The following is a 26,042-nucleotide window of genomic DNA, read 5'->3' on the forward strand; positions in this document are numbered from 1 at the left end:
AATAACCACTGTGCAGACACTGCCTATAGGTCCCTGTATGTTTAAATCATTAAATTCAGCACTTCACTCACTGCCAGAAAACCACTTATAACTGGTTGAGTCAGGCATTGCTGCATCCCCTCTCATATGGAGTTGTGCACATTCTTTTCCACAACAGGCACTCTATTCTTATACATCAATATTTAATTTATACATGGATATAACATATATAAAAAATAATTTATATGTTGTATAGATTTCAAGTTTTTATAGGAATTGTGTTGGTTTCAGTAATAATCTCTCCAAAAATCTCAGGCAGTTTATTTTCAGCTGAAAAAATCTTTACCATCCTTCACCTAAACCAGCAAAAGCATAATTCCAAGCTGATTAAAAGTCAGCTACATGCTGGCATGAACAATGATGGTTATCACTTTTGCCTGAATGTTGAACATAAATGCAACACATCCCCATTTGTTGAACTCCAGCTCAGCTTTGTATTTGCCCATACACATTGCAATTCCCTCCTACCAGAAGATTTTCTTCCGGCCCATGGACCATTTGATGCTATTGTGCACTGGTAGGACCAGCTCAGTCCAAGTGTTCCGCTTCAGTGAGGGACAGATGTGATGTTTTACTCCTACATCAAATAATTTGGCTGTCAAGGCATACAAAATTAATTCTAAGTGCAGGGGAAAAAATATACTCTCTGAAGTGGAAAAGCTTGCCAAAGGGAAAAGTAGCATTAATAAGGAACTTGCACTGCTCATTTACTGCATGCAACTTTTCAATTTGCTTCTCAAAGTTCTGTAACAGCATGTCCAGAGAGAACCAAAAAGGCAGCTGGATGAAACTGTCAGAAACAATGACCCAATAAAGAAGGTTCTTACCATTTGTCAGTGATGAGCACTAATGCAGTCCTTCCCTACCCCCACAAAATCTGTGGGAATGTCCTAAATCAGATTCTCTCTATCAGAAATTTCCAGAGTTCTCTAACTCATGTGTACCCAAAACAACAAAGACCTCTTCCAACAGCAACATCAAGGAAAACAGCAGCTTCCCAAGAGGACAATCATCACCAGCACTTCTCTGTAGATCTCATGTTTGGAGTTTGGGCTTGAAGTGTATAGTTAGGAGCATGGTTTCCTCAGAATCTTCTGTTCTATCTCTAAAGCTATACCCAGAAAGTTTACTATGTTTGATCTTCCTGGAGTTATTGACATAAAACCAAGAGAAAGCAGAGAAAGCATAAATGAAAATTACAGGACTATTATATAAGCAAGTGTGGAATTTGGAGCTCATTGGGCTGACAATTTAGACTCTCATTACAATTGTGAACAAAAAAACGGAATAATTTCACACACATGAAAACCATCACAAATTTCTTTAAGAAAATTAACATTTATATCTCAGCCATATATATATATATATATATATACATATATATATATATATATATAAAATAATTAGAAAACTTTGTAGTGCGCCAGATGGACATTTGAATACACAGGTGACAGGAACACCAAATCCTGAAAAGGAAAGGCAAAGGCTTAAGCAGGAGGGGAAAAACCACATTTAAATTCTTGTGTCTGACAGTGAAGCTCAGATTTAACTGAGGTTATGGGAACTGAATAAAGGGGAAGAATTTTTGGAACAGTAAAAACATGGAAATTAGTGTATCATGAAAAGAAGAGTGAGAGAAAGAAAGAAAATATGGCAGTGTATTTAGAGTATTTCTCCTCCCAATATTAACTACAGGCAGATAGGCTACAATGGGATAATGCCAAAATTATAAGTAAGAATATAAAAACTAAAGGAGAGACACAGCCAGGTAAAATTATTCAAGGAAAGAAAAAAAAGCTTTATTAAATGAAACACGACTGATTACAGCTTATAGTTTGGGCAACGTTTCTTTATTCCACACGCACCGGTTGCACTTCACCTGGGTATGCTCGTCGTTTTGTGTGTATCTCCAACCTTCTATTTTGAATAGTTTTACCATTAATTTGACCTGTAAGATTATTCAGAGGATGGCTTAAAAAGCAAAGAGAAAGGATTTTTCCACTTTGATGGGAAGCAAAATAGATACAGAAATTATGCAGCCAACACGTGTATACAAAACAGTGAAAAAAAACCTCAAATCATGAACAGGCTTTTGCTAAATGCAGCTGTTAAACATATTTTCATTCACTTAACTATAAGGTTTTTGTCGACAGCATTAAAATTATTCAGGAATGGCTTTATTTAGGAATGAAAATTATATCCACAGGTCGAATATTTATTATTTAGATCTTATTTGGAACAGTATGTTATCAACCTCTTGGGAAACAGAATAATTAGTCAAGTTGACATCAAATTCATTTCCTAAAATATTAAGAAGCAGGTAACAAATAAGCCTTTTACTTGCCTTTTTTGAGAGGGAAAAAAATAATAAACATCTCACTTGTTAACAGATGCACCTGAAAATGGCCTGAAACTAGGCAGCTTTATGCTTCAAAGTTATTCACACTTCACAAATAAAATTTTACCTCACCAAGGAGTAAGGAGAGAAACAACAATTCTACTATGTTATAGACTTTTATATCAAGATATTTACTGCCATTCTATCACTGTCAAATCTGATTATAAACCCAGGATCAGCAAACAGGAGATTAAAGGCTCATCTGAGAAGATGGAACAAATTAAATTGATGAAAACTGTCCAGACTGTGTCAGTTTCACAGGAACCACCATCCAGATGGAGGGACTATCAGAATATTGGAATTACAGATACGAGTACTCTCATTCTCTCTCTGCCTTTGAAATGTAAATGAAAACTGCTAGAATTGTTGAATAGAAAGTGCTCATTTTATATATATACCTACATAGATATAGATATATATAAGATACATATCTAGCGTAAGTCTCCTCACATTAACCAGCTTTGTGAAGCACAGGATCAGCATTATATTAAATGGAGATCCTTGCTGATCCTTGGGCTTTCTCTGCTCTTATTGAAGAATTTTTTCTCTATAGGCACTATAGGCATTCAATTTCTGTTCTGTAAGAAAAGGAAGTACTTATTGCTGTGCGGTCTGGCACACAGGTACTTAAGTTGCTCCATGAGCACTAAGGTCATTTGAGTGTTTGTCTAACTGAAGCTGCTTTTGAGAAGCCACAGACCAAAGGAAAGAACTGGCCAGATACAAAAGACTAGAAGTAAAGGTTTATGTACATAATCTCTATTGGATGGATGGCTGAAGGGTTAAAGAACAAGATTTTATTACTCAACAAGAAAAAGGAGTGTGTGCAAGTCTGTCAACCATCCAACTAAAACAAAATAAGTGACAGTCCACTCTTCTGGATGCTACAATGAGATTTGCATTTCCCAATTACTTTTTACTGATACTACAGTTAGCACCCAACTATGTTGTGAATATGCAAGATAAAACCAGATATCCTTCAACTACCTGATGCTCTCTGAGACCACGGTATTTCTGAGCAGGTATAAATCTATTACAGAACATAAAGTTGTTTCAGCCCCTATAAGCAAACAAAGTGATACATTTGAAGTCTCCCCTTCCAAGAATGACGCCTCAGAGACAAGGCAGACACTCACACAGAGGTACTCCATACAGTGCCTAATTCTAATTTGGGGGTACGTGGGCCCAAGTACGTGCCTGTTCCTTCATGCACAAGAGCAGGTGCAAGTACAATCAGGGCACTGTCTCTTACAGCATGCAAGAGTCTCTCCCAGAAATGTGCTGGGTGTAGGAGTAGTGGATCATCAGGACAGAGCAAGTCTAATTTCATTCTCTGTGAACTGCAAATGCAATTTCTTTTGCTGCATCCTGGGAAAAGTACAGCAGCAAAACTATCCTCCCACAGTGGATTTACTAAAGTGATTTTTTAAAAATGAATGGAAAGAGAGAAAAAGAAACCTTATGCAGAATAAAACTCCATTACTTGTATATATTTTCAATTATACTGTCTAAAATGGAAATTCTACTCTGACATCTTAAAAGAATTTATTATCTTTCAGCTATCAGTAAAGATTAAAAAAATAAAAGTTCTGGGGGGATGGGTAGTGTATCACTACACAGAAAGCTAGAATAATCACTTTCCCTGTCCTCCCCATCCTCCCACATTTTCCTTTATGGGTTATTCTGCTTTTACTGCCTACATTCTTCACCTGAAGTCAAACCCTCTGTTTATGGCATCACAGTGGTTGCCGTGGAGGTTATTACGATGTTCAAAGCCAAAAATGATGAGTTCAAGTTTGGAATGAGCAGTAGTATCTCATGAAATGTTTCTAAAGGAGTAGGAGATATTAAAGAAAAAAAAAAAAAAAAGAAATAAAACCAGAGCACATACATTGAAAACAAATTAATTAACTTCCTAAATGACTGTTTGCCATCAACTCTAATTATCACAACTGTTTTCAGATATACTACTCCAATGGTGATAGAGACTAAGTGCTAAACTATACATATGGAAACAAGCACACAACAGGAACAGGCAGCGCTAACACAGATGGCAGCAGAGTTCCCAGCCACGCTGCTCAGGAGTGCCTGCTGTGATTGCTGTCATCTTCTGTAGCAAAAACATACAAACGACAAAGTGTGGTAAACACAGACACGCACTGTGCAGCGCTGCTCTGACAATGAAAGCTCTTCATGGCACCCTTCACACCCTACATTTCTCTGTGCCAGCTTCAAGGCTCCCTAAGTTATGACCAGAGAACACACATTCCTGAAAAAGCTATTAGTTCATTGCAATTCCTTCTACTGTATGGATTGGCTTCACACACCCTTTCTCAAACACAGACACGTTTTAAAAAACAACTGTTGAAGTATGAATGCTAACTCTCAAGAAACATGTAAAATATTAGAAATGGGAGAAATCCATCTTGGGATTTGCATCACAAATTCAGCCACTGCCCAATTTTCACAACTTTGATAGCAGATAGAGTTCTTATTTTTTCCCTACATTAGGAAAATCATAAATTACTTCTATTTACTGAACTAGTTGCTCAACCATCTTTTGCCCCTAGCTTTGACACCTGAAGTATTACCAGGAGTGTAGGCTTCAAGGAAAACCATTGATGAAAGATTTCTGAATCATATCTGCTTACACATCTACTTGTTAAAAACAAAACCTGCGAAAAGCAGTGGGACAAAGATAAAATCAGGTGTCAGATTTAAAGAAAACAAAACAACAAACAAACACTTGAGGACAAGACAAGGAAGAGAAAAAATCCCAAGGTCTTATTAAAATATTATTAAATAAGAAAGTGAGCCTCTAAACAATTTTTTAACATGAGTGCCTTGAGACTGCTGGTAGACCAATGTATCCTATTACATGACTGCAGAAGCATTAACAAATTAATTATACCAAATAGCTGAATTAATTAGGATATGGGAGACAATGGCAGTTAATACCAAAAGTTATAATGTGCTTTGTAAAGAAAAACAGTACTCTTTTATATCAGGAAAATATATTACCAGCAAGGTTGTACTACTGCGTGCAGGCTATGTTGCATGGAACTTTCTTACATAGGAATATTGTTGGAAAATAGTAAAAATCACTTGTAGGCTTGTACAGAAGAAGATACCAGGACATAAAGATGCAGTGGAGCTGCAGGTTCTTTGTCAGATTCCTTAAGCCAGACACAGGGGACACCCAGAGAAACCCACCCACCCTGTGGGCAGGGTGTCAAGTGGAACATCAGAACCAACAGCCACACTACTGCTCCAAAGCTGGGAACCTGTGGGGGGCCAAAAAAAAAACCCAAATCAAAACAAACAAACCCAAAGAGAACAAAACACACACACACACACACCCCCCCCACAGATCACCAAAAACAGTAAAGCATTGTCTTTCAGACTCTTCCCATAATGACCAGAGACTTCTGTGCTATAACGGCACTGGAATATTTCAGTTACTCAGGTTGCCAAGACCCTTCTTGTCACAAAATCTTACCTGCACTTCTGATTTAGGCAGATAGTTGAATGGCCAGATAGCTGGCATACTCTTCTGTATTTCTCAAAAAGTTAACTAAGTTCCTAGGTGAACTCAGATAAGGGGTTGCAAGCCTAGGAATAGTTATAATTCTTTTTATTCAAAACACTATGGATATTAGCAAATTATTAGCTTTCCATGGTATCTTTTCTGGAACATCCTAAAATAAGGCAGCTTGCATTATGTTTTGCAAGTGGTACTTCAGATCATCAGTGGAATCAATTTAGCACCCCTTACACCTGGGCTTATTTCTAGGAAGATAGCCATTACCTAGAACTCACACTTTTCTGAAGTTATCAGGGTCTCTTTGGCATTTTGATGTGAAAAAGTAACCAGTTGCCAGATTTTGTGCATGCCTTCGTTGGATGTTTTCAAGACTGGATTGAAGAAAGCCCTGAGCAACCTGGTCTGATCTCACAGCTGACACAGAGCAGGAAACTGGACTAGAGATCTTCCTCAGGATCCTTCCAACCTGAATCATTCTGCATATTCCTCAGGTTTCCACTGGATATGCTGAATACAATCAGAATTTAATGGATCTAAATATTTTAACTAGATCTTAAAAAAACCCAAAACAAACAAACAAACAAACATAAACCCCCACACCAAAGTCATAATACAATTGTCTAAATATATCAATAAATAATTTTGCCACTTTCCTTTTATGCTGAGAAAATCATGAAATGGAGTTTGAGTTTGCAGAATACAAAAGCCTTGGGCTAAAAATGTCCATCTGCCATCAAACTGGCATTGTGTTGGTGCAGGAATAAGTGGGAAAATAAGCTAGTCAAGGATGTAGCTTCAGCTTAACCCTCCCTGCAATGAAACAACTGCTCAATGCTGCTAAGAACTCTGAAAAACTCTCAGGTGTTACTTAATCATCTCTTCTGTGAGATCATTTGTGTGCTCACTCCCTGGAACAAGTGCCAAAACAGAAGAATTCAGAAAGCCTGAAAAATCAGCTCACTGATCTGGTGCATACAGCAAGCAGCTACAGCCCATGAGATCAAACCCTTCCAAGATCAGAATCTCACTCCAGTCACTACCGTTTCTGTAGGGTGATCTTTTTCCCTCCTTTACATTTGCAACATAGTCCTCTCCCAAAAATTAAAGTAACTGAGCTAGGACTAGCTTTTCAGCCTGGACATTAAGAAAACAAACACTACAACCACAAACAAAACCCCCAACAATATATGCTTCTGTTCTAATCAGATTATTACCACTTCTCAGTGAAAAATAACAAGACATCCTCCACAACTGCACAATGAATAAAAACAGTGGTAAATTCTTTCTTGCTTCATTGGAACTTGCCTTTGTAGGCCAGATGCTCAAAGCAATTTAGGCTGCACCCAGCAGTACCATTAACACAAACAACTGACCATCCCTCAGGCTACTTCAGCGTTAACTGAAATCAATACCTGGACTGGGAGCAGTCCTGCCCTAGAGAATCTACAGAATTCCAACGTCATCAGGACTGGAAAAGACCGTGTTTCCCTAAAACATATATTGTGTTCTATAGAAAACCACTTTCCTTTGGTTTTTAAATGGATTTACATGCTTGAATATCTCTTGGAATTCCAAGTAGCTAGAAAGCCAAAAATTCACACCTCTAAGTTAAAAATTGAATATTGTGTTCCCGTTCCCGCTAATTCGGGTTTGAACATTACAAGCCACTCATTAATGATGTCAGGACTTGATTATGAAGATGTCTTATATTTTAAAATGATGCAGAAGTCTTGAAACATTCTGCCCATCCCAGAATACAGCATCTCATCTGTTCTGCAGTCCTGCTGATATGAATGTTTCGCAGGGGTCCCTTGATCTCTCTGTATACAGCTTCTCATTACAGAACCTCCTCTCACTTACCTCCTAAAAAATTTTACTCACGCCCACTTCTTGTCTAGCAGCAACCATGACGTCCCACATGAAACCACAGCGCCTATCAGCCAAAGAGATGAAACTGATGAGGACATCTGGTTACACTACACAAATTTACTCAACCCAACTTCTGGAGAAGGAGTATCTCTTCTCAACCTCCCATTCCTCCCCCTCACTACAAATGCCAGCAGTTAAGACAGCTCTGTAGTTTCAGAGCTTCAGAGTGATAAGCATTGAACAAAACACTGGAATGGTTTGTACAGCAAAGCGCAATGCAGTCATTGACTATAACAACTCTTTTTTCTTGCTTTTTTTCCACAGGCTCTTGGGTTCATTATCACAAACTACCAATTCTACTTTAATCTGCCTTCAGGAGAAAGTTCTACCCACTAATTCCTACTCCTCGTTTCTACTTTTTGATGCTTTCCACAGGAATGTGGCATCAACACCTCAATGAAAATTGGTCATAAAGAGCACACAAAAATATTCTTAGACATTACAGTGCACAAGACAAGATCACAAGGCCATCTTAAAAAGAACACATTTTACACAGTACTTTGGGCTTATTTATTAAGTAGATCCTTCAGTATTTGCCTTCCAAATGCAACGAAGTTTTTTTCATGGAAATAAGCAAAATACTCTCAATGATACTTACTACTACATAATTAAGGCAAATGCTATTTAATGAGTCAAGGAACTGCCAGTAAATCCCTTTTTAATAAAAGGGCATTTATTTTCAAAATGCTGCTTAAATAGCAACCAGAGTGCTATCTCCAAGCCCACTCACAAGGCAAGAGGTATAAATTTGCGTTTGCTGGCACAGCCTCCCTGCCCTGTAGCCCATGGTGCTTCCTTTGCACCATGTCACTTCTCTAAATTATTCAAAGAATGCCATTATAGTTTTGATTCACTTGCTATTTAATGCTTCAATATTTTAATCAGCACCAATTTAAAATCCATCAACAAAACAGAATATGTCAAAGTGAATGTACAATAACAATATCGTTCAACTGTTACAGGAAATATTACAGCCCCTACACAGTGTCATATGCATGAAGACAGAAAATGAAAGTGCTACCTTACAGTTTCATGAGAAAACAAGTTGAACCCTTAGAGGATAAAGACATTCCAGGTCTGGGGATGGCTTATGCTTCTACTGCTCAGAACAGCACTGGGAATAGCCCAAATTCATATGGGAAAGCTGTCAGGAGTTGCCACAGTTCCAATCAATTATTAAGGCAACATGACAAAACAAATTCAGTGCATAAACAGGCATTCCAACTGTAGTTAATGGTCAAGATGATTCATTGTTTTAACATGGCAAGGCTAAATGGAAAGACAAAGGCAGAGATGTTAAATTGAATACTAGGACTGGAAACTTCCAGAGGCAAGTATTAAATGCCCCTGAGCCAGGGTTATTCAAAACATAAAATATTTCAGAATGTACTGAAATGAGATAGTTTCTATAGTTCTGTCAGAGTAATCATTTCACCTAGCTTCAGAATTTTCAACAGCAAAAGCCAAATGATCAGGAAAGTGATTCTTTTTTTTCCCTTTAAGATCACACCTTGTACTTCCCAGCAAGGTGACTTATGACTCTGTCTGATTAAAACTACCCACATATTCTGTAAAAAGAAAAAAAAGAAGTCAGAAAAGTATATCTGGGTATGAAATGGAAGGGAAGTCTTTGGTTTCCTAACTACATTTCTGTGCCAAAATTAGATCTAAATAAATATCATAAAACTGTATTTGGAGTGTGCTTCTAAGATCTAGTGGGTGGGTTTGTCATTATATCATAAATTCAAATTTAGAATAATCCATGGATTTTTAGCTCTGATTACTTCTCTCTAATTGTGGAAGTTATAATTCTAGGTTTTATCAGTATCATATATATCCTCATCTATGAACGAGGCATCCACTAGTTGTATTACCTTTTTTACAATGAATTAATTTGAAAAACAAAGCAAAAGAAACAAATAAACAATTTTTTTACAAACAAACAGAAACAACCACAGAAAGAGGTAACAGCTAGCACTTACATCAAAGGACAAAGGGAAAGGCTAATCAAGTTAAAACATGTTTGGCAAACCAACCTCTCTTGTTCTCCAGGCCAAAATCCTTACCCATCCAATTGTTTGGAAAGCCATGCCTTCAGAGCAAGGTCTGCATTACACAGTACACTCCCTAACAAGACTCCAAAAGTGGCTGAGGCATCAAAGTGTCAGTAGATGTAAAAAGAAATAATGTCAATGTTCATACATTCCATACAGGCTACAAAAATATTTCAATATTAAAAGTCTACCTGCAGTTTATTCCAGCTGATCACAGAAAACATGTTTTCTTGCTTCAAGAAGAAAACTTCTATTACTTTATATTAAGCACATACACATATATATAAAAACACCTACATTAATTTCACACATTTACTTTCACAAATACTACAATAAGGCACACGTAAAAAGTGAGGTAAGAGAACTACGCCTCGAGCAAAACAGAAGATTTGGTTATGACTACCTCAATACGACCAACAACGTTATTTCCCAGGAGACAGAGAAGGAAGAAAAGGAAAAACCAACAGAAAATACTGAAGCACGTTCTTGAATATTTCAAGAAGAAATGTACAAAGATGAGAATATCTGAAAGTGGAAAGCTCAAGCACAATTTAATTGCCTTACTGTTAACTGTGGAATTAGTCCAGTGCAGGAGCAACCTGGATGTTTGCACATGTGCATGCAACTAAGCTTACACAAGAGGAAAACAATGAACAGGTTTGTGGGGTTTTTTTTCCCTCTCTCTCCATTCTCCCAGCAGTTCAACACAGTTAGAAGAGACCACATCTCTGCAGCAATAATGTGTTGACTTCTACCCTTCCCATACTACAACCTTTCCATCACACCAAGCAAACATGGCAACAACAGCTTTTGTCTTATTCTGTGACAATTCTAGACAGGTAAAGACTAAAATTAGTCAGCAGATCCAGGTAAAAAAGAAGTCTGTGTTGTTAGAGCTCATATTCCTTTATCCAGCCCACCTGGGTATAGTTCAACATATTGGCATAAAAACAACTGAATTCACTGTGCTGGCTGAAGCACAGAGGACTTGTACTTGCCAGTCTAAATATGGCACATTTTGTGAGATATTTTTTAAAAAAAAAGAAAATCAAATAAATAATTGTTTTCTGTCTAAAACTTCACCTACGTGGATACACACACTCCTATACATACATCCAGCACTATTTACTTGTGCTGTTTTTCCCTGGTAACTGTTTTTACCATAGCTTTAAAAGAGTTATAAAACACTGCTTTCTCTCCAGAAGGTATTTCTGGCGGTACCAAGTAATTTAAAACTTATTTCCGTTTCATAGCTTTTAGTCACAAACTTTCCACATCTACTCCTCAAGGGAGTAGGTTTTCTCATACAAGTATTTCAAAGTTTTCTTAAGCAGCACACTAAAATATTACTTTGTTTACGTATTTTTCATTATGTTACTTCATAGCATCTTCTGCCTAAAGAGAATCTGTAATAGAATTCCAGCTGTTGCTGTCCATTCTCAGTTTTCAAGTTCTTTGGAGATTTTACAGGTAAGGTGCCAATGCTAACCCAACATTAAACCATTCAAAAATAAACTTTTTACAAGACTGTTAGTATTCATCATCTCAACAGGATCTCAAACTTTTTGCTGGAATCTTGACAAGACTTCATTTACTGTCTAGATCACAATGGGTGGAAATTCTAGTTCAGCTTTATGGTGCTTTACATGGTATGAAACTACAAAACAAGAACCTTTACACACGAGATCACAGGGCAATTTTCATATTTGTATTTTAAAATAATAGAAAAGAATAAAAAGTCTCCATAATTCCTCATATAAAAGGTGAGAAGAATGTCAAAGCTGGAAAATATTTGTAACTTGACTCAGTTAAATAGCAGGTTTGCTCAGCTGCAACTCAATATGCACCCTGCCAATTTAGACCCTTCAGTGATGCCCAAATAAACATATCTTAATCCTAACATACACAGAAATATTTTGCATGGTCTTCAGATGGTGTCAATCATAACAGTGCTGTTGAGATCCATAGAGCTATGACACTTTTTACCAATGCAGGCTCATGGATCACTGAAGTGGTTTTGCAGCAAAACAGAGATTAAGAAGGAATATTACTTCCCAAATTTGAAAGTATTTCATACAGTTCTTTTGTGAACAGTTCCCACCTAACTTTGATAACTGAATGCACGAGGGTATGAATGAGTCAAACCTGTCAGTCTGTTCGCTTGTTAAAAACTGTTGGCAGTTCACATACTACAATTTTACTTTTAGGTATATCTTACTTGTAACCCCTCTAATGCTTTTGCTGAAACATTTAAGCAAATTCTCTGTTCCTGCATGATGAATTGATCAATACTGCTTACAAAAGCTGAAATTAACTTAAAAGTCCATTGCTGGAAAACAGAGTGTTTCTGTAACTTCAAAAATTTTGCAAGCATACTAAAGTAATACCACTTTTTTGGTTTTCACCCCAAATATTTCCCTATAGCACACAATCAGTATTAGGGACACGCAAATTACTCTAATTTCATTTTCACCTTACATTTGGAGCTGTTAATTGTTAGTCAATGATCTGGTAACTAAGTCTAGTACACTTTGCAAGGACAATATAATGGAGTGCTTATTTTTAAATTACAGTTGAAATCTAATTAGGATGCAAAGTGTACAGGCTTCAGTGTAATTCAGTGTTCTGTGTTGTTGCAGCAATTACTTAAATGTGAATTTAGTGTCATATGATTCTTTAGAAAACAGCTATAAGAAGCAATCCTGATAGACTGAAGCATACTACACCTTTTTCCTTAAGGTAAATTAGAACCAAGTTATTTTAGAACTCCCTAATTTAAATAATTTATGGTAGAGCTATCATGATAATATATTTACCATAGCAGCATATGCAGGGCTATAAACTTTGCCACAACTGCACAGCTGAATTAGTCAAATGTTTTCAGTTTGGCCCGACACCTCACACTACACAGTCTGTTGGTTCAATTCTGGCTCTTCTTAGGTCAGTGGCAAAATTCCCACCAAATTCACTGCATCCAGAATTTTGGTCTATGTGCCTAGCTACTGTATAATACCCACACATAACAGGTATACAGCTTAAAGGAATCCTATCAACTATTTTTATCACGTGATAAAATGACTACCCTATTACCAGCACTACACTTAGCATTAATAGGATAAATATTTACAATTCTTTTTAAACAATCACTTTTATTCTCTAACTGGATAACACTTTTTTTTCCCCACAGTATTTATTTTAGAGGGTTTTTGACAACCACTGACAAAATCTTTGCTCCGACTTTTAGTCTGCTTCCTCTTTTGGCTTGTGAAAGGGGCACAAAGAAGCAAAATGGAAAAGAAGATGTTGCTGCAAAAGCACTCTATCTCAGAAATACCCAGGTGACAGTCAGTGGGAGAAATACTGAGCTTCTATTCGTTTCAGACCTGCATTTGGGTGTATTATTTTCCTTAGCAAGCATCTTCTCAAAATGCCAGCACCTGAGATGTCAGGCTCCCTGTCATCCCAACATCTTTGTCATCAAGAGTACTGCATGAGCTACAGCAATCGGTGGACTTGTAAAGAGCACAAATTACTCCTTCATCCAAATTAGTTTCTCAAGGAAAGACACAAAGTTACTTTGGGGACGAACATATACAACAACAAACAAACGCAAATTGACGCAGAGCTCAAACACAACTTAAGCTGCTACCTTACCCTTGAAGGATTAGGTCAGAGACTTCTGCAAACACACTTACCCGAATAGTGGATTTAAAACTCAAGGGGGAACACACAGCTAGAACAAACTCTAGAGAGATTTCCAGACATTGCAACCAGATCCACAAACAGTTGGGTTTGTTCCTCAAAGCAGAGAACGGTGACAGCCAAGCGGTACAGTAAGGAAACCGTATATGACAGATTTGGCTCTGGGTAAACCGCATTCAGCGTTTAGCACACAAAGGTCATGAACCTCAACACTTGTTTTCAATAGTTCGTGGAACACCACTCCCTTCTATGCTTTCAAAGTCAGGATCTGATTTTGGGAGAACTGTCTGTGTGCTGCTTAGCCTTGGAAGAGAGCATCTGTCTCCCCGAACAAGTAAGGGAGGAGGAGACAAGAGCACACAGGGCAAAATTTTCAACAGTGCTTTCCGGGCATTAAGATCATGAAAGCCAAAAGAGACTCTTCCCAGGGTCACTGGCGTTTGCCAGGTTGCAAATGCTTTCTGCAAAAACAATCAAACAAGCCGTTATCAAAGCAAGATGCCAAAACGCGCGCGAACACTGTTCCTCTCCTTTCGCCTCGGCAAATAAAAGACATAAGGCGCAGCTCGGCGGAATTTGGGAGCAGGGAGCTCCTCTCCCTCCGCACCCGCTGGAAGGGAAAGGAGAAAAGGATCCCCCTGCCCCACAGGAGCCGAACGGGTAAAACAAGTCACAGGCAAGTTGGCCTCGAGGCTGCCCCGCGCGGACCTCGGGGCTCCCGTCCCACCTCGGTGGGCGCCCCGCCGAGCCCCGCCGCGGCCGCCCCCTTACCGTGCCGGGGCTGGGGCTTGGCGCCCGGCGGCTTCTCCTTCCTGCCGCCCGCCGCGCTCCGCATCCGCCAGCACGCCGCCCCCCTGCCCAGCGCGCCGGCCATGCCGCGGGCGGCACCGCGATCCCAGCGGGAGAGCGCGGGGGCGGCGGCGGAGCGCGGGTCCCGCTGCCCGGCGGCGGCGGCGGGCGGGAGCAGCGCGGTCCCCGCGGACCCGCCTCCGCCCGGGCCGGTGTCAATCAGCGCGGGCGGGCAGCGCCCAGCCCGGGCAGCGCCGCCCCGCGCCCCCCGCCTCGCTCTCCGGGGCGCCGGGAGCAACCCTGGGGACGGCGCCCGGCCCCCCCTGCCCGGCCGGGTCTGCGCCGCCAGCCCCCTGCTCGTACCGGAGGGAGGGAGAGCATCGGAGGCGGCGGCGATGGGCTCCTGGGATCAGAAGAATTCCATGCTTGGGAAATGACAGCCCTCAGCACAAACCTCCTTCTGCCCGCCGGCAAGTCCTCCTACAGCACCTTCCCTGAAAAACATGTGTACGTTACCTCCTGCCATCAAAATCATTGGTTGTGCACACTCCTGACTCCATACCGATGAGTAACTCAACCTGAGATTCCCACTTCCCACAAGACCATGTGTGGTGAGACAACAGCCTGCCTCCTTCCCTCTCTCCCTCACCTCCGCGGAGCACCCTCTTCTTCCTCTCTACAGTCCCGGGGACTCGTCCGGCCATCGAGTTCCTCCTCTGGCTTTGGCGAGGGGCCGCCAAAATTTCTGTAGAAGGATTACCGCAGAGTAAGAAACATGACGTGCATAACTTTTGTTTATAATCTTAGTAATAAATCCACTTGCATATCAAATTATCGTAGTCACTGCAGCAGCCTTGAAAAGTTATTCTATGGTTGAGTTATAATTTTTTGCACACATCTATCTATACGTCATCAGCACTTCCACAAAATGTATCCTTCTTTCTATCTGGACAGTGAAATGCAGAGAAAATGTATGCAAAATTTGCACTGATTGAAAGGGGAGGAGGGGGAGGAAGAAAAATAAACCCTTCTTCATGTGCCACTGTGTTCCATCTCTGTTTCCTTGACTTCAAGAAACTTGTGGAGAAAGATAATTAGGATTTGTTATCATAACTTTAAAACTTAATTATTTAGAAACTAACTCAGAACCAGGTTGCGCCTTTTAAATTAATTTTTCATTTTGAAGGACTCTTCAGCTTTGAAACTCAAACAGCCAAGGTGTAAAGGAGCCATAGCTGGCCCACGGCAGCACTGTTTTTTCCTCCAGTCAAAAATTATCCTCCTTCTTTTCCATGCCAATCTCCACCAACAGCCCCTGTTAAGCTCTCGTCCATCGCGAGCCCTGAATGCCCCCCCACCCCAGGCGTTCTGCCTCACCTGTGAATTCTGGCTCGCAGAAGTGAGCCGGGAGTGCCAAAAGTCTGCCGAAGCTGTTGGTGTTCGAACACGCTGCATCAGGGGTGTTTTTCATTAGCACTGAGAATGATTCATGTGAACAAGGATCACTGACCTTGACCTCACATGCACAGATGCGCCCTGTGGTGATGAATGGAATAGAATAAACAGTTAGATACGACTGCTTATTCCCTTCTGCAGTGTGGTTCTTGCCCAACTCTATTGCTCTAGGATACAAATAATGACTCATTTGCTTACCCTCATAATATCATATTTAGAAACCTGCTATTCATCTCCACTTGAAGGGTCCTGAATAAGTATACTCCCAAAATGGCTGATTTAAATCACGTATATTTTTATCACTTGACACTGTTTCTGTTGTTATTGATAAAGACTACACATGTGGGTGTGTGGTGTATCATGTCACTGCTGAGGAAGTTTTTTATAGTGAATGGTCTTTTGTTAAATCTACTTTTGTAAGAGTATTTACACAGGGGAGTAGGAAGAAAGAAAAACAAAAAATACATCTGGGGATATATCTCCTTTTGCTAAGAATAAGAAAATCCTACAGCAATTATTTGGAATGCAAATGAAAAGTAGAGCATAAAAGTGTTTTGTAGAGAGCAATATTTTTAAATGATGTAAAATACGTTGCATATAAAACAAAGTATTAGTGAGGAGGAAAAGTCTGCAGTAGCTGTATGCAGATTTAATATTCCAGAATAGCCTTAATAAATGGGGGGGGGGGGAAGGAAAAAGAAAAAGAAAAATAAGACTTTTACCAATCTTACATACTTAATTCATCATTGTGAAAAGAGGTAACTCTGCAGAAACTTCCACAGCTGAAAAAACATATTTGCAACCCCTCCTTGAAAGATTGATTTTTCTATTGTCAACATGAAATATTTTTCTTTTTCTTTTTTTTAAAGAGTAAAGGGACAGAAGTATTCTTAAATATTATTGTTCAGTGTACTACCTGTGATTTGACAGATTATCACACTTCATCATTTGCCAACAAAAGGTAGAATTGATAGTATGAGAAGCCTCTGTTGAAAAGTGCAGATATAATAAAATGATAATACTGAAGAGTTACTTTTGTGTTTCATACTTTCATTTCTTTAGCATGGCATCATAGGTTTCAAGCTAATTTTTGTTTAGTCTTGTTTATGTTTCCTGCTCATTTAGCATTGAAGATGTACAACTGTCTTCATGTATTAACTCGGGGCTGTTTTTTCCACTGGTAAATGAGTATTTGGGTGTCATATCGCTCTGTTTAGCATGTTCTTTGCACATAAGCACAAAACAGACTGGTGGTTTGAATACATGTTCTAAATTTTGCTTTTGCTGAACAGACTTATTCAGACCTTCACAAATAGGAGCACTGGCATACTTGCTATTTTGCTTAGGCATCTGTTGTTTTACCTAAGAACATTATGGAAGCATTTCCAGTAGTACCAGTTCTCAGTGCTGAAATTATTAAACTTGTTTCCCTCGGAAAGGGAAATACACAGTACATGCTGCCTTGTCAGACTCTCTGAGGGTATGACCTCAAATTGGGAAGGCTTCAGCTCAGACCAAGGTACCAATTCACCTCTAATCCAGAAGCCTTGGATTGTTCTGTCCCTTCCCACCTTCCAGTCCAATAGTTGGTGTCAACATCCTCATAATTTACCATTGGCATGAATTTTCTCTTAGTGTTATTTTTGTTCTGATGACATCTACTTCTCCTAACCTGGTCAAATAGAGAAAAGCTAATTGAATAGAAAAGCAGTTCACAAAATTACACTGATTCCTTGCAGACAACCACTTCACATTCCGTGTGGGAATTTGTGCCCTTCCAGAAGACTCCTCCAGGTTATGAAGCATTACAAGAGATTTTGTACAAACACACAAAAGCTGAATAACAAGCAGCACCTCTCTGCTTTTTGTTTTTTCTTTTTCTTTTTTATTTTTTTACTGCACTAACTTACCTGTCTGCAGCTGCCCTACTCTGCTCTGTGCAGGTGCAAAGCTGCAATAAAGCAGCTGAACTGTCACTCATCCCCCGGCTTGCTCTTTCACAGCAACCTCAGCTGTTTTCATGCATTGTTTTGGGTCATCCAGTGTAGGTTCCTCTTGTGATTCCTGGTGCTGGAGGAATTGGAAAAAGAGCAGGGTGTCTTTGGTTGGAGCTTCAACACAAGGCAAGGAGCAGGAGTTAGGCTGTGGTGGCTCTCACCTTGATAATAGCAGTGTTATTTTATAATACCTACCACAATTTTATAATCTTCTGTATAATCTATCTGAGTCTTATTTCTTTCACGTGCCAGGGGCAGCTATGCAAACACAAGTCTAGCAAGGATACTGTGCCTGCACAGAGGGCAGCAGGGATTCAAAACCATAAGACTGCTGCTGGCCAGGGCTGTTTGAGGCAGACTTCAAGGCTAATCTTAAACAAGTTGTGGTTTTGGCTTCTTCTGCTCATAATTATTTCACAAACCTGGGGGTAGGTTTAAAGGGCTAGATCGAGTCATAAAAAAGAATGTGCGATGATGACAGATCTCAGTACCAGAAGTCTGACAAAAAAAGACAGCCACTAAAATCTTACTTTGAATGAAGCAGAAAGAGTGACTTTTCCTCATATCTACAAAGTTTAATTTTTAGGTTACATATGCAAAAATTAAAGTACACTTGAAGTCTCAGAATCTTTCTTTTAAGTTTAATATTGTTTCTCCTACTAGAAACTAGGGGAAAAAATAGAAAACTCTGAAACAATGTCACACTGCAAAGCAACATTTTTGTTCCCTATGCCCTTGCCTGAGCTTCTTTCTGTGCACCTCTGTTCCTTCAGCTATTACTTGTAACACAGGAAAGTTGTTTTCCAGCAAGTAGAAGTGAAGGGATACAGTTCCAATTGGTAGTACAGAAGATACAAGTCATAAACTGCACCTACGCTTTTCATGCTGCATAGACTTTGATCCAGTTGACTGCAAAAAGCAATCAAGGGTCTGCCCAAAGAATTGGGGATGTTGGAAAGATGCACCAGGTGGATAAATATGGAAATTTAGAAAGCCCATAGGATACAGCCTTGACCTTAGAGCATTTAAGCTACTATTCTAGAAGCTCAAATGTTAAATGATCCTATTACATATTGACCATCCTGCCAAAAGTCTGTTTTTGTCAAACTTTTACTCAAATCTGATCAGAGGGAGTTACTTGAATCACAGTCCTGTCTCTGAAATGTTGTTGCGGGACAGACTTGTCTGCATGTTTGTCTTTTCATCCAATATACAGAAAAACTACAAGGTTTGTATCTCAAATTCATTTATCCCAGTATTAATGCAAAAGATATTTCAATATTTCACTATGTAACTTAAATCAGGTTGGGGAAACTGCATGTACAAATACATCACTAATACAATGAGCAAACATTTAGAGAGCTAAAAGTATGTATTTCCAAGTACCACAACTTAGTAGCTCACAAATAAACAGGGAGGTTTCTGAATGAAATAATAATTGTAAAAGTATAAAGTATAAAATACAAAGTATAAAGAAAAACTTAATATTTACCCCTCTTTCAGGTCAGCCATGTCTCAGTGGCTGAAAAATAAAGCTTATGTAATAGAAATTTCTGTTTTCAAAGTTATGGAATTATTGCAGGGGCCCCTCATGTTAGCTAATTTCATGTTAGAAATGCTACTAAAGAGCTGGAGCAAAAGATAGATAAAATTTAGGATGTGCAAGAGGCAGGATCCCAAGAGGATCAAAGCTATGGAATTATTGCAGAGGTGCCTCTTGGCCCCTCACGTTAGCTAATGAAACAGAAATGCTACTAAAGAGCTGGAGCAAAAGACAGATAAAATTTAGGATATGCAAGAGGCAGGATCCCAAGAGGACACACTGCTCTCAGGTATTTGCTAGGGCTTCTCCTCTGGATACCCTAAGGAATATGATTTTAAATAAATATAAAGCAAAGTTATGCCCAGGGATCTTTGAGAGAAGAATTAGAAGGTCAGTCATAAAAGGCTAAATTCAGCTTTTAATTACCAGAGAATTTAAGAAAGAAATAGCTGTGCTAAGAAAGTGTAAAGAGATCTTCTTTTCTACTTCTTTCCAAAACTAACCTGAATTCAGTTTATATCACTGAATATCACAATAGAATCTGAACTAAGAATTTAGTCCTTACAGTTGTGAGCAGAACTATACATCTCATATCCTAACGAGAATAAAACCTTTGTCCTGCAGTGGGAACCTGCCCTAAAAAAAAAAAAAAAAAAAAAAAAGGCAAGCTCTTTTTCACCTGTCTCCTTCTTAAAAGTCCAGTGAGTCAGACACAGCCTTAGTTTCTATTTGCAGCTCTGTAGGAAACTGCAGAAAACCTAGTGCCAGGGGCTGCAAGAGGAACATGCTGAATGAAGCATTACCTCTCCTGGCTGTGCATCTCCCTGCCAACAGCCACAATATCTGTAGCGTCCCTCCGGCATATGGCAGGCTGCAGGAGCTTGCAGGAAACCTCATACAGGTTTTATAGTACTAGCAGCTGTGAATAGTTGGTTTGTTCTTTCTTTCTATGAGCATAATTCAGGGTTTCATTCTCTATTCCATGGGAGTTATGCTTGAACACGATGTCTGGGATCGAGCTGTAACTGCGGTAGCCGAAAGTGCATCAGACACAGCCTATACTACACACTGAGTAGCATGTTAATGTAACCAAACTCATACAGTTATGGAGCTCTAATCACCCATTAAATTCACCACAACTGCATTATATGGCTTTTCCCTGGCTTTTAGTCAAAAAGAGTTGTTTTGGGTAAAGAGAACAGACTAAGACAGATCTGCAGCTCTTAAAGACTTGTCTCAAATTTATATAACTCGGTCTGTATTTCCCTCTCTACTTCAATAACCACCAAATTCTTGAAAGAACAGCTACATTAATACTTAAAGTGTAAAGAGATATCTAACAACTGCTTTAACAAAACATTCTGTGCACTGCTTCTACGTAACATCTAAGAAGAATATTGAATGAAAATAAGGAAATTCCTTTGGAATTAGGTGTACAGGAGATTCCTGATCATTAGCACTGGTTCTTTTTCCTTTGGTTGGCTCCCTGCTTGTCAGCATATAATTTTTTAAACTTGTAGTTGCCTTCATCATTCCTCAAGTTTCTTTGGTGCTTTCATTAGTCCCTAATGGAACCATTTCTGTTCAGAAGCTATTGTCTATTCCTTTTAATTTTGGACTCATACAGTATCCAGGGATCTTTTAGAGCTGAGGGGATGGACACAGCTCTGTCACATTCAGTAGCAGAATTCCAGAACATTGTCAGGGATGGCCTGACCATCCAACAGAACATGTTGACAAATTCCTAGGTTATTGCAATATTACTTCATGACACGTGTCTTACTGCTTCCTTCTTCTTTGATGTGCTATAGAGAGAACTATCACACTACAATACAATATTTAACCTCCTTTAAACCTATTTGCCCTGAATAATAGAATTTTTGCAACTTTGCTCTTTTGGCCTGCAGAAGAAAAGGTTCAGAGGTGGAAGCATTACTTCAGCCTCTCAGGAGACTGACCAATGTGTCCCCTTTCTCTATGAAAGCTTTTTTTCTTCATATGCATACCAGAAAAGCAATCTCATCTCGGAGTCAGAAGCAGATACTGCTAATGTTCATGATTATGATGCATGTCAGGTCATGTGCTGTCTTGTTGATTGGCACATCTCAAGGCTGACAGAGACCAGAACTGTGTGAAATGCAAGATGAGGGTTGTTGCCAGCACTTCTTCCCTGCTGCCTCTGCAGCAATGGGGGCTTTACCACCAGGCACAGTTCTGATGGATACATTTTGGCCTTACTTATTTGATCTTTCAGTCTTGGTCAAAATCAACATTTCCACAGTACTGCACAAATACAGAAAAGGAAAACAGCATGTATGTCCTGTGTAGGAAATGGGGACAAGAGACAAGAAGCAGCTTCTCACTGCAAAGCTGAGCTGTGTAAGACACTGCTCCCAGGAGCCAGTGCCCTGTTGATGACCACAGGAAAGCAACATTCCTCCCCAGGGTTGATTTAGCCTGTCACAACCAGACTCTGCCTTTCCTACAGACTAGAGATAAAAATATAATTTAATATTTGACACCTTTTGAGTTCTCAACCCATTTTTTTCGAGTTCAGATTTAATAGCCACAGGACTAAGGGGTATGGAAATACATGACGAGTCAGATACACACCATGGAACTATGTGACTTTTAAAAACCAAAAAAACACAAATAGAGTTGGCAATTAAGATGGATGTCTTCCCATTTTTTTCTGTTTAACTACAGCAAAACTAAGAAATGCTATGCACATAACTGTTTCAAAGCTGCCTCTCCTATTTTTATCTCATAATTTTCAACAGGAATACATTGTATCTTTCAGGATTTCATAATCCTGTATCTCTCAGAGGCATTCCCTATATAGATACAGAGTTATATTCATCATGTGTAACTTACTTGGTTCTTAAATAGCTGGTAGTTCGTCTCCAATTTAGTTATTCCTCTGCTTACATTAATAAACCAAACAAGGATTCCTATCAGTAATCAGAGAGTTTAAACTTGTTAAGACAGTTGTTCTTAACAAGTTTTTTTTATCCCATGGGATACCTGTGATGTATGTTAGGTATAATGGCAGAAAAGGACATTCTAGGTCAGTCCAGACCTCAAAATACAGGAATAAAAAGCTAGCTCTGCCAAAACCAAATATATAAAGCATATAAACCAGGCTTTTTTTCTGAATACAAGGCTATACATTTGTTTTCAGAAATCAAACTCAATAAACATTTCAGCACTGCTGCACACACACAAAAGTAAATAAATATTGATATTTTAAGTCTACATAACTAGAGTCCCTCTTCACTTATTGAATAATTCTGCACAGCAGTGCTCTAAGAGACCTGAGACAAAAAGTCTGAATATTAAAAGCTGCAGCAGTTCAACAGAACAATGCAACATCCTCTTAGACTTAGGTGCATCCTGCACTACAATAATTTTTTTCACTTCTACTTAAACAGCAATATTAAGTACTCATTCACAGAGAAGGAAACAATTTCTAAAACATATCATGCTTTGATCTGCATTTACATAATTTGCAATAGGAAAAAAAAAGAAGATATGCAAAATGCTGCACCTGATAAAGTCAAATGACTGCAAAGGATTTGGGAATATTTAAAAAATATTTTGAACAACGTAATACTGAAGTACACTTAACATTAGATGAATAATGGTAAAGGGCCTAGCAAGAATGTGATAAATCCAAGGCACATGAAATATTAGCTAATGTTCCCATCCCCTGGATTGGGCTAATATCTTATATATCATAATATCAAACAGAGAGAAACTCAGTTTTAACCAAAGCTCAACTTAACTTATTTAATTTCTATTCCTGAATCTGTCAACAGGAAACTTGCCTCAGTAAAGACAAAGGATGCACAGGACATATAAAACACAAAGCACAATTACCTAAAATTAGGGAATGCAACGTCTAAATTATAAGCATTTTGCTAGCAAAAGAGTCAGTTATGTCGTGCTATGGGTCTGTGGGCAGACCTGCCTTCAAGGTGGATCAAAGTGGACTCTACTGAGAATTAGAAACCTGGCAGTTCACAAAGCTATTTAGAGACACTTAAATGCAAAATAGATAAATACTGCAGGGAGCAGAAGGAAAAATTGCCATAGGTCTTCCTAATGAAGTGAGGCTGACTTTTTTTCCTATGACATAAATATGACAATTATTTATCATGTAATATATCTTGTAATCATATCTTGTATCATTTATATATCTTGTAATAATTGTAATCTATAATCAGCTGAAATTCTGAAAACATGGTCCATCCTTGGAAAGGTCTTTAGGGTCAATGGCTAATATCCATTCCTAAAATAGATGTGGTTTTAATTCTTAAATGGCAGAAAAGGGTTTTAAACCAGAGTTCACCACTGTCTACAGAAGTATTTTATCCATTATAAGGGCTACGGACTACAGGGGAAATTTCCTTTTTTAGCGTTATTTTAATTTGCAACTAAATTTAAAATAGTGGTCCAAGCTGTATTTCGAAGGCAGACATCTCTTTATTACTCATTAGACGTGCTCCCAAGAGAGTGTTTTTCACAGGGGTTTTTAAACATGCATACTAACTGCATCTGGATTCTGAATGAGCTTAGATACAAACCAGGTGCCAAGTTGGGTGCCTGCACTCTAAGTCCCTGATTTTGCCTGGCTTCCAGTGAAAACTCAGAAAGAACTTCAGGATTTTCAGGTCAACCCTGTAAGCAGTTGTTCTTGCAAGCAAGGGATTTGTGGGAACAGTCCCGTAACTTTTCATGTTCCAAGTTTCAAGTAACAGAAAAATGTAATAGACCATTCTGTGGTTTTGAGATCATTATGAATAAGGGCGGAGTGCCAGCAGTTTTTAAATAATTTCCTTCACTATTAGACATAACAGTGTGGTGGAAGCTTGAACTAAAACTTGTTTCCTTGATTAAGTATTATCCCCTTGCCATTCTGAACTAGAGCCTGTAAGGAAAGCCCTGGAGTACATGCTTAAGCATGCATATAGTCCCTTTAGCTTCAGCGAGCATAATGAGAAAACCAAATGAGAGTTTAGGCTTAAGTTATTATTTTAACATTGTTCAGAAGGACTGAACTATTAAATGTTTCTTTGGAGAGATATATTGAAGGCATTGTTCTCAATCATGGTTTTTTTCAGCAGAGGCAAATTCTGTCAGATTAATGGCAAATTGGGGGTTTTCACAAATATGGGAATTGTTGAAATGACAAATTTATAGGAAGCTGTTGAGGATCTGAGAAAGTTGAAAGGAAAAAATCCTTATGTGTTGATGTATAAACAACATCACATTTAAGTTTTTACTATTAAAAATTCTCTTTCTTATCTGGGAACATTTGAATAAGTAAGAACATGGGTAAAAATGCTTGTAGCCTTAATATTTTGATAGATTCAATAACTGATACCCAGTAAATATTATTTAAAGTGTGGCTTCTTTTTTCACCCTAGGGAAAAAAAGACAGTATTCATTTGCATAGTCTTACGGTATCACGTGATTAATCCTTTACACCATTCCAGAAACACAAGTATAGCAAAACCTCTTCATCTAATTAATTAGAAATGTCATATATACCTGCCAAGGTTAATGAAATGTATACTAGTGACATAATAGAAGAGAAAGCATTGAATTGTTAGGTTTTGATAGGCAATATACTACTGGCTTGTAACTTGTGAAATTACTGTACAGAATTTCATTCAGAAGTCAAACATTTGACCACATGGTAGCAATACAGCTCTCAAAATTATAAGATTAAATGCATCCTTTTAAACCCTTTGGTTTTTCACTTATAGAAAAGACCATACCAGATCAAATTGAAAATTCACATTTTTGTTCTTAGTCATTAAGAAATAGCAAAAGACTCACTTGCTGTCTGTTTTCAGATTTAGCTTCTGATCTAAGAAAATTTTTGGTTTTCCCCTCAAAAAAATTAAGTTGATCATTTACACTGCACATGTTGTATTTAACTGCTAAGTAGTTCTTTCTATGTTATACAGCTAGGTGTGGAAAAAACCTCCGTTTTTTATTATATAACTCCAGACTGCTCTCCAATCAAAACATGTCTTTTGTGCATCTAAGTGGCAAACCTACGGGTATATGTTGCAGCCACACATATAATGGATCATTATTTCAGCTTAAAGACAATTTTCTTGAAAGTGTCAATACTGAAGAAGCAGCTGTTTCGTAGTAGGGAAAAAATATATGTTAGAAATTATTTTAAACAAAATGGTTACCATATTTAGAAAGGATTCTTCTCCCCTCACCACCTCACTTGAGCTTGGGAATCTTAGGCTGTTTGTGCCAACTTTGCCTCAGTGACTCATTCTAATTAGGCTTTTGGATTTGGTGTTTCTGTTGTTCTTTATGTTCCATGCTTCTGTGCCATTTTGAGAGCACAGATTGTATTTTTCTTAATAAAATGGGATGTATAGAGTCCTTCAATCATATAGAATTACTCAGCGTCCCTCTGGTCTTGTACAAAAACCTAAAAGGAACTGTTTAAAAAGTGGGGGTGGATCAAGAAAGCAATTAAATTGGGTTAATTGACATGATTCTGGACTCAGAAGTGTTCACTTGGCTCTGAGTCCTGCAATTAATGAAGTATTTGTTTGCA

General features: G+C 38.6%; 1 protein-coding gene across 1 annotated transcript in view; it reads right to left on the minus strand.

The window, feature by feature from the left end:
• ZNF385D (zinc finger protein 385D) overlaps positions 1-14,540 on the minus strand; it is a gene marked incomplete at both ends in the record, with an annotated part of 414,505 nt that extends 399,965 nt beyond the window's left edge. Inside the window, one exon of the mRNA XM_082298863.1 lies at positions 14,438-14,540. Coding sequence (XP_082154989.1) covers positions 14,438-14,540 — 103 coding nt within the window. The remainder of the gene's footprint in view (positions 1-14,437) is intronic.
• Between the last annotated feature and the right edge of the window lie 11,502 nt (positions 14,541-26,042).

This window comes from Coloeus monedula (assembly GCF_965178545.1).
Source record: "Coloeus monedula genome assembly, chromosome: 1".
Taxonomy (NCBI): Eukaryota; Metazoa; Chordata; class Aves; order Passeriformes; family Corvidae; genus Coloeus; species Coloeus monedula.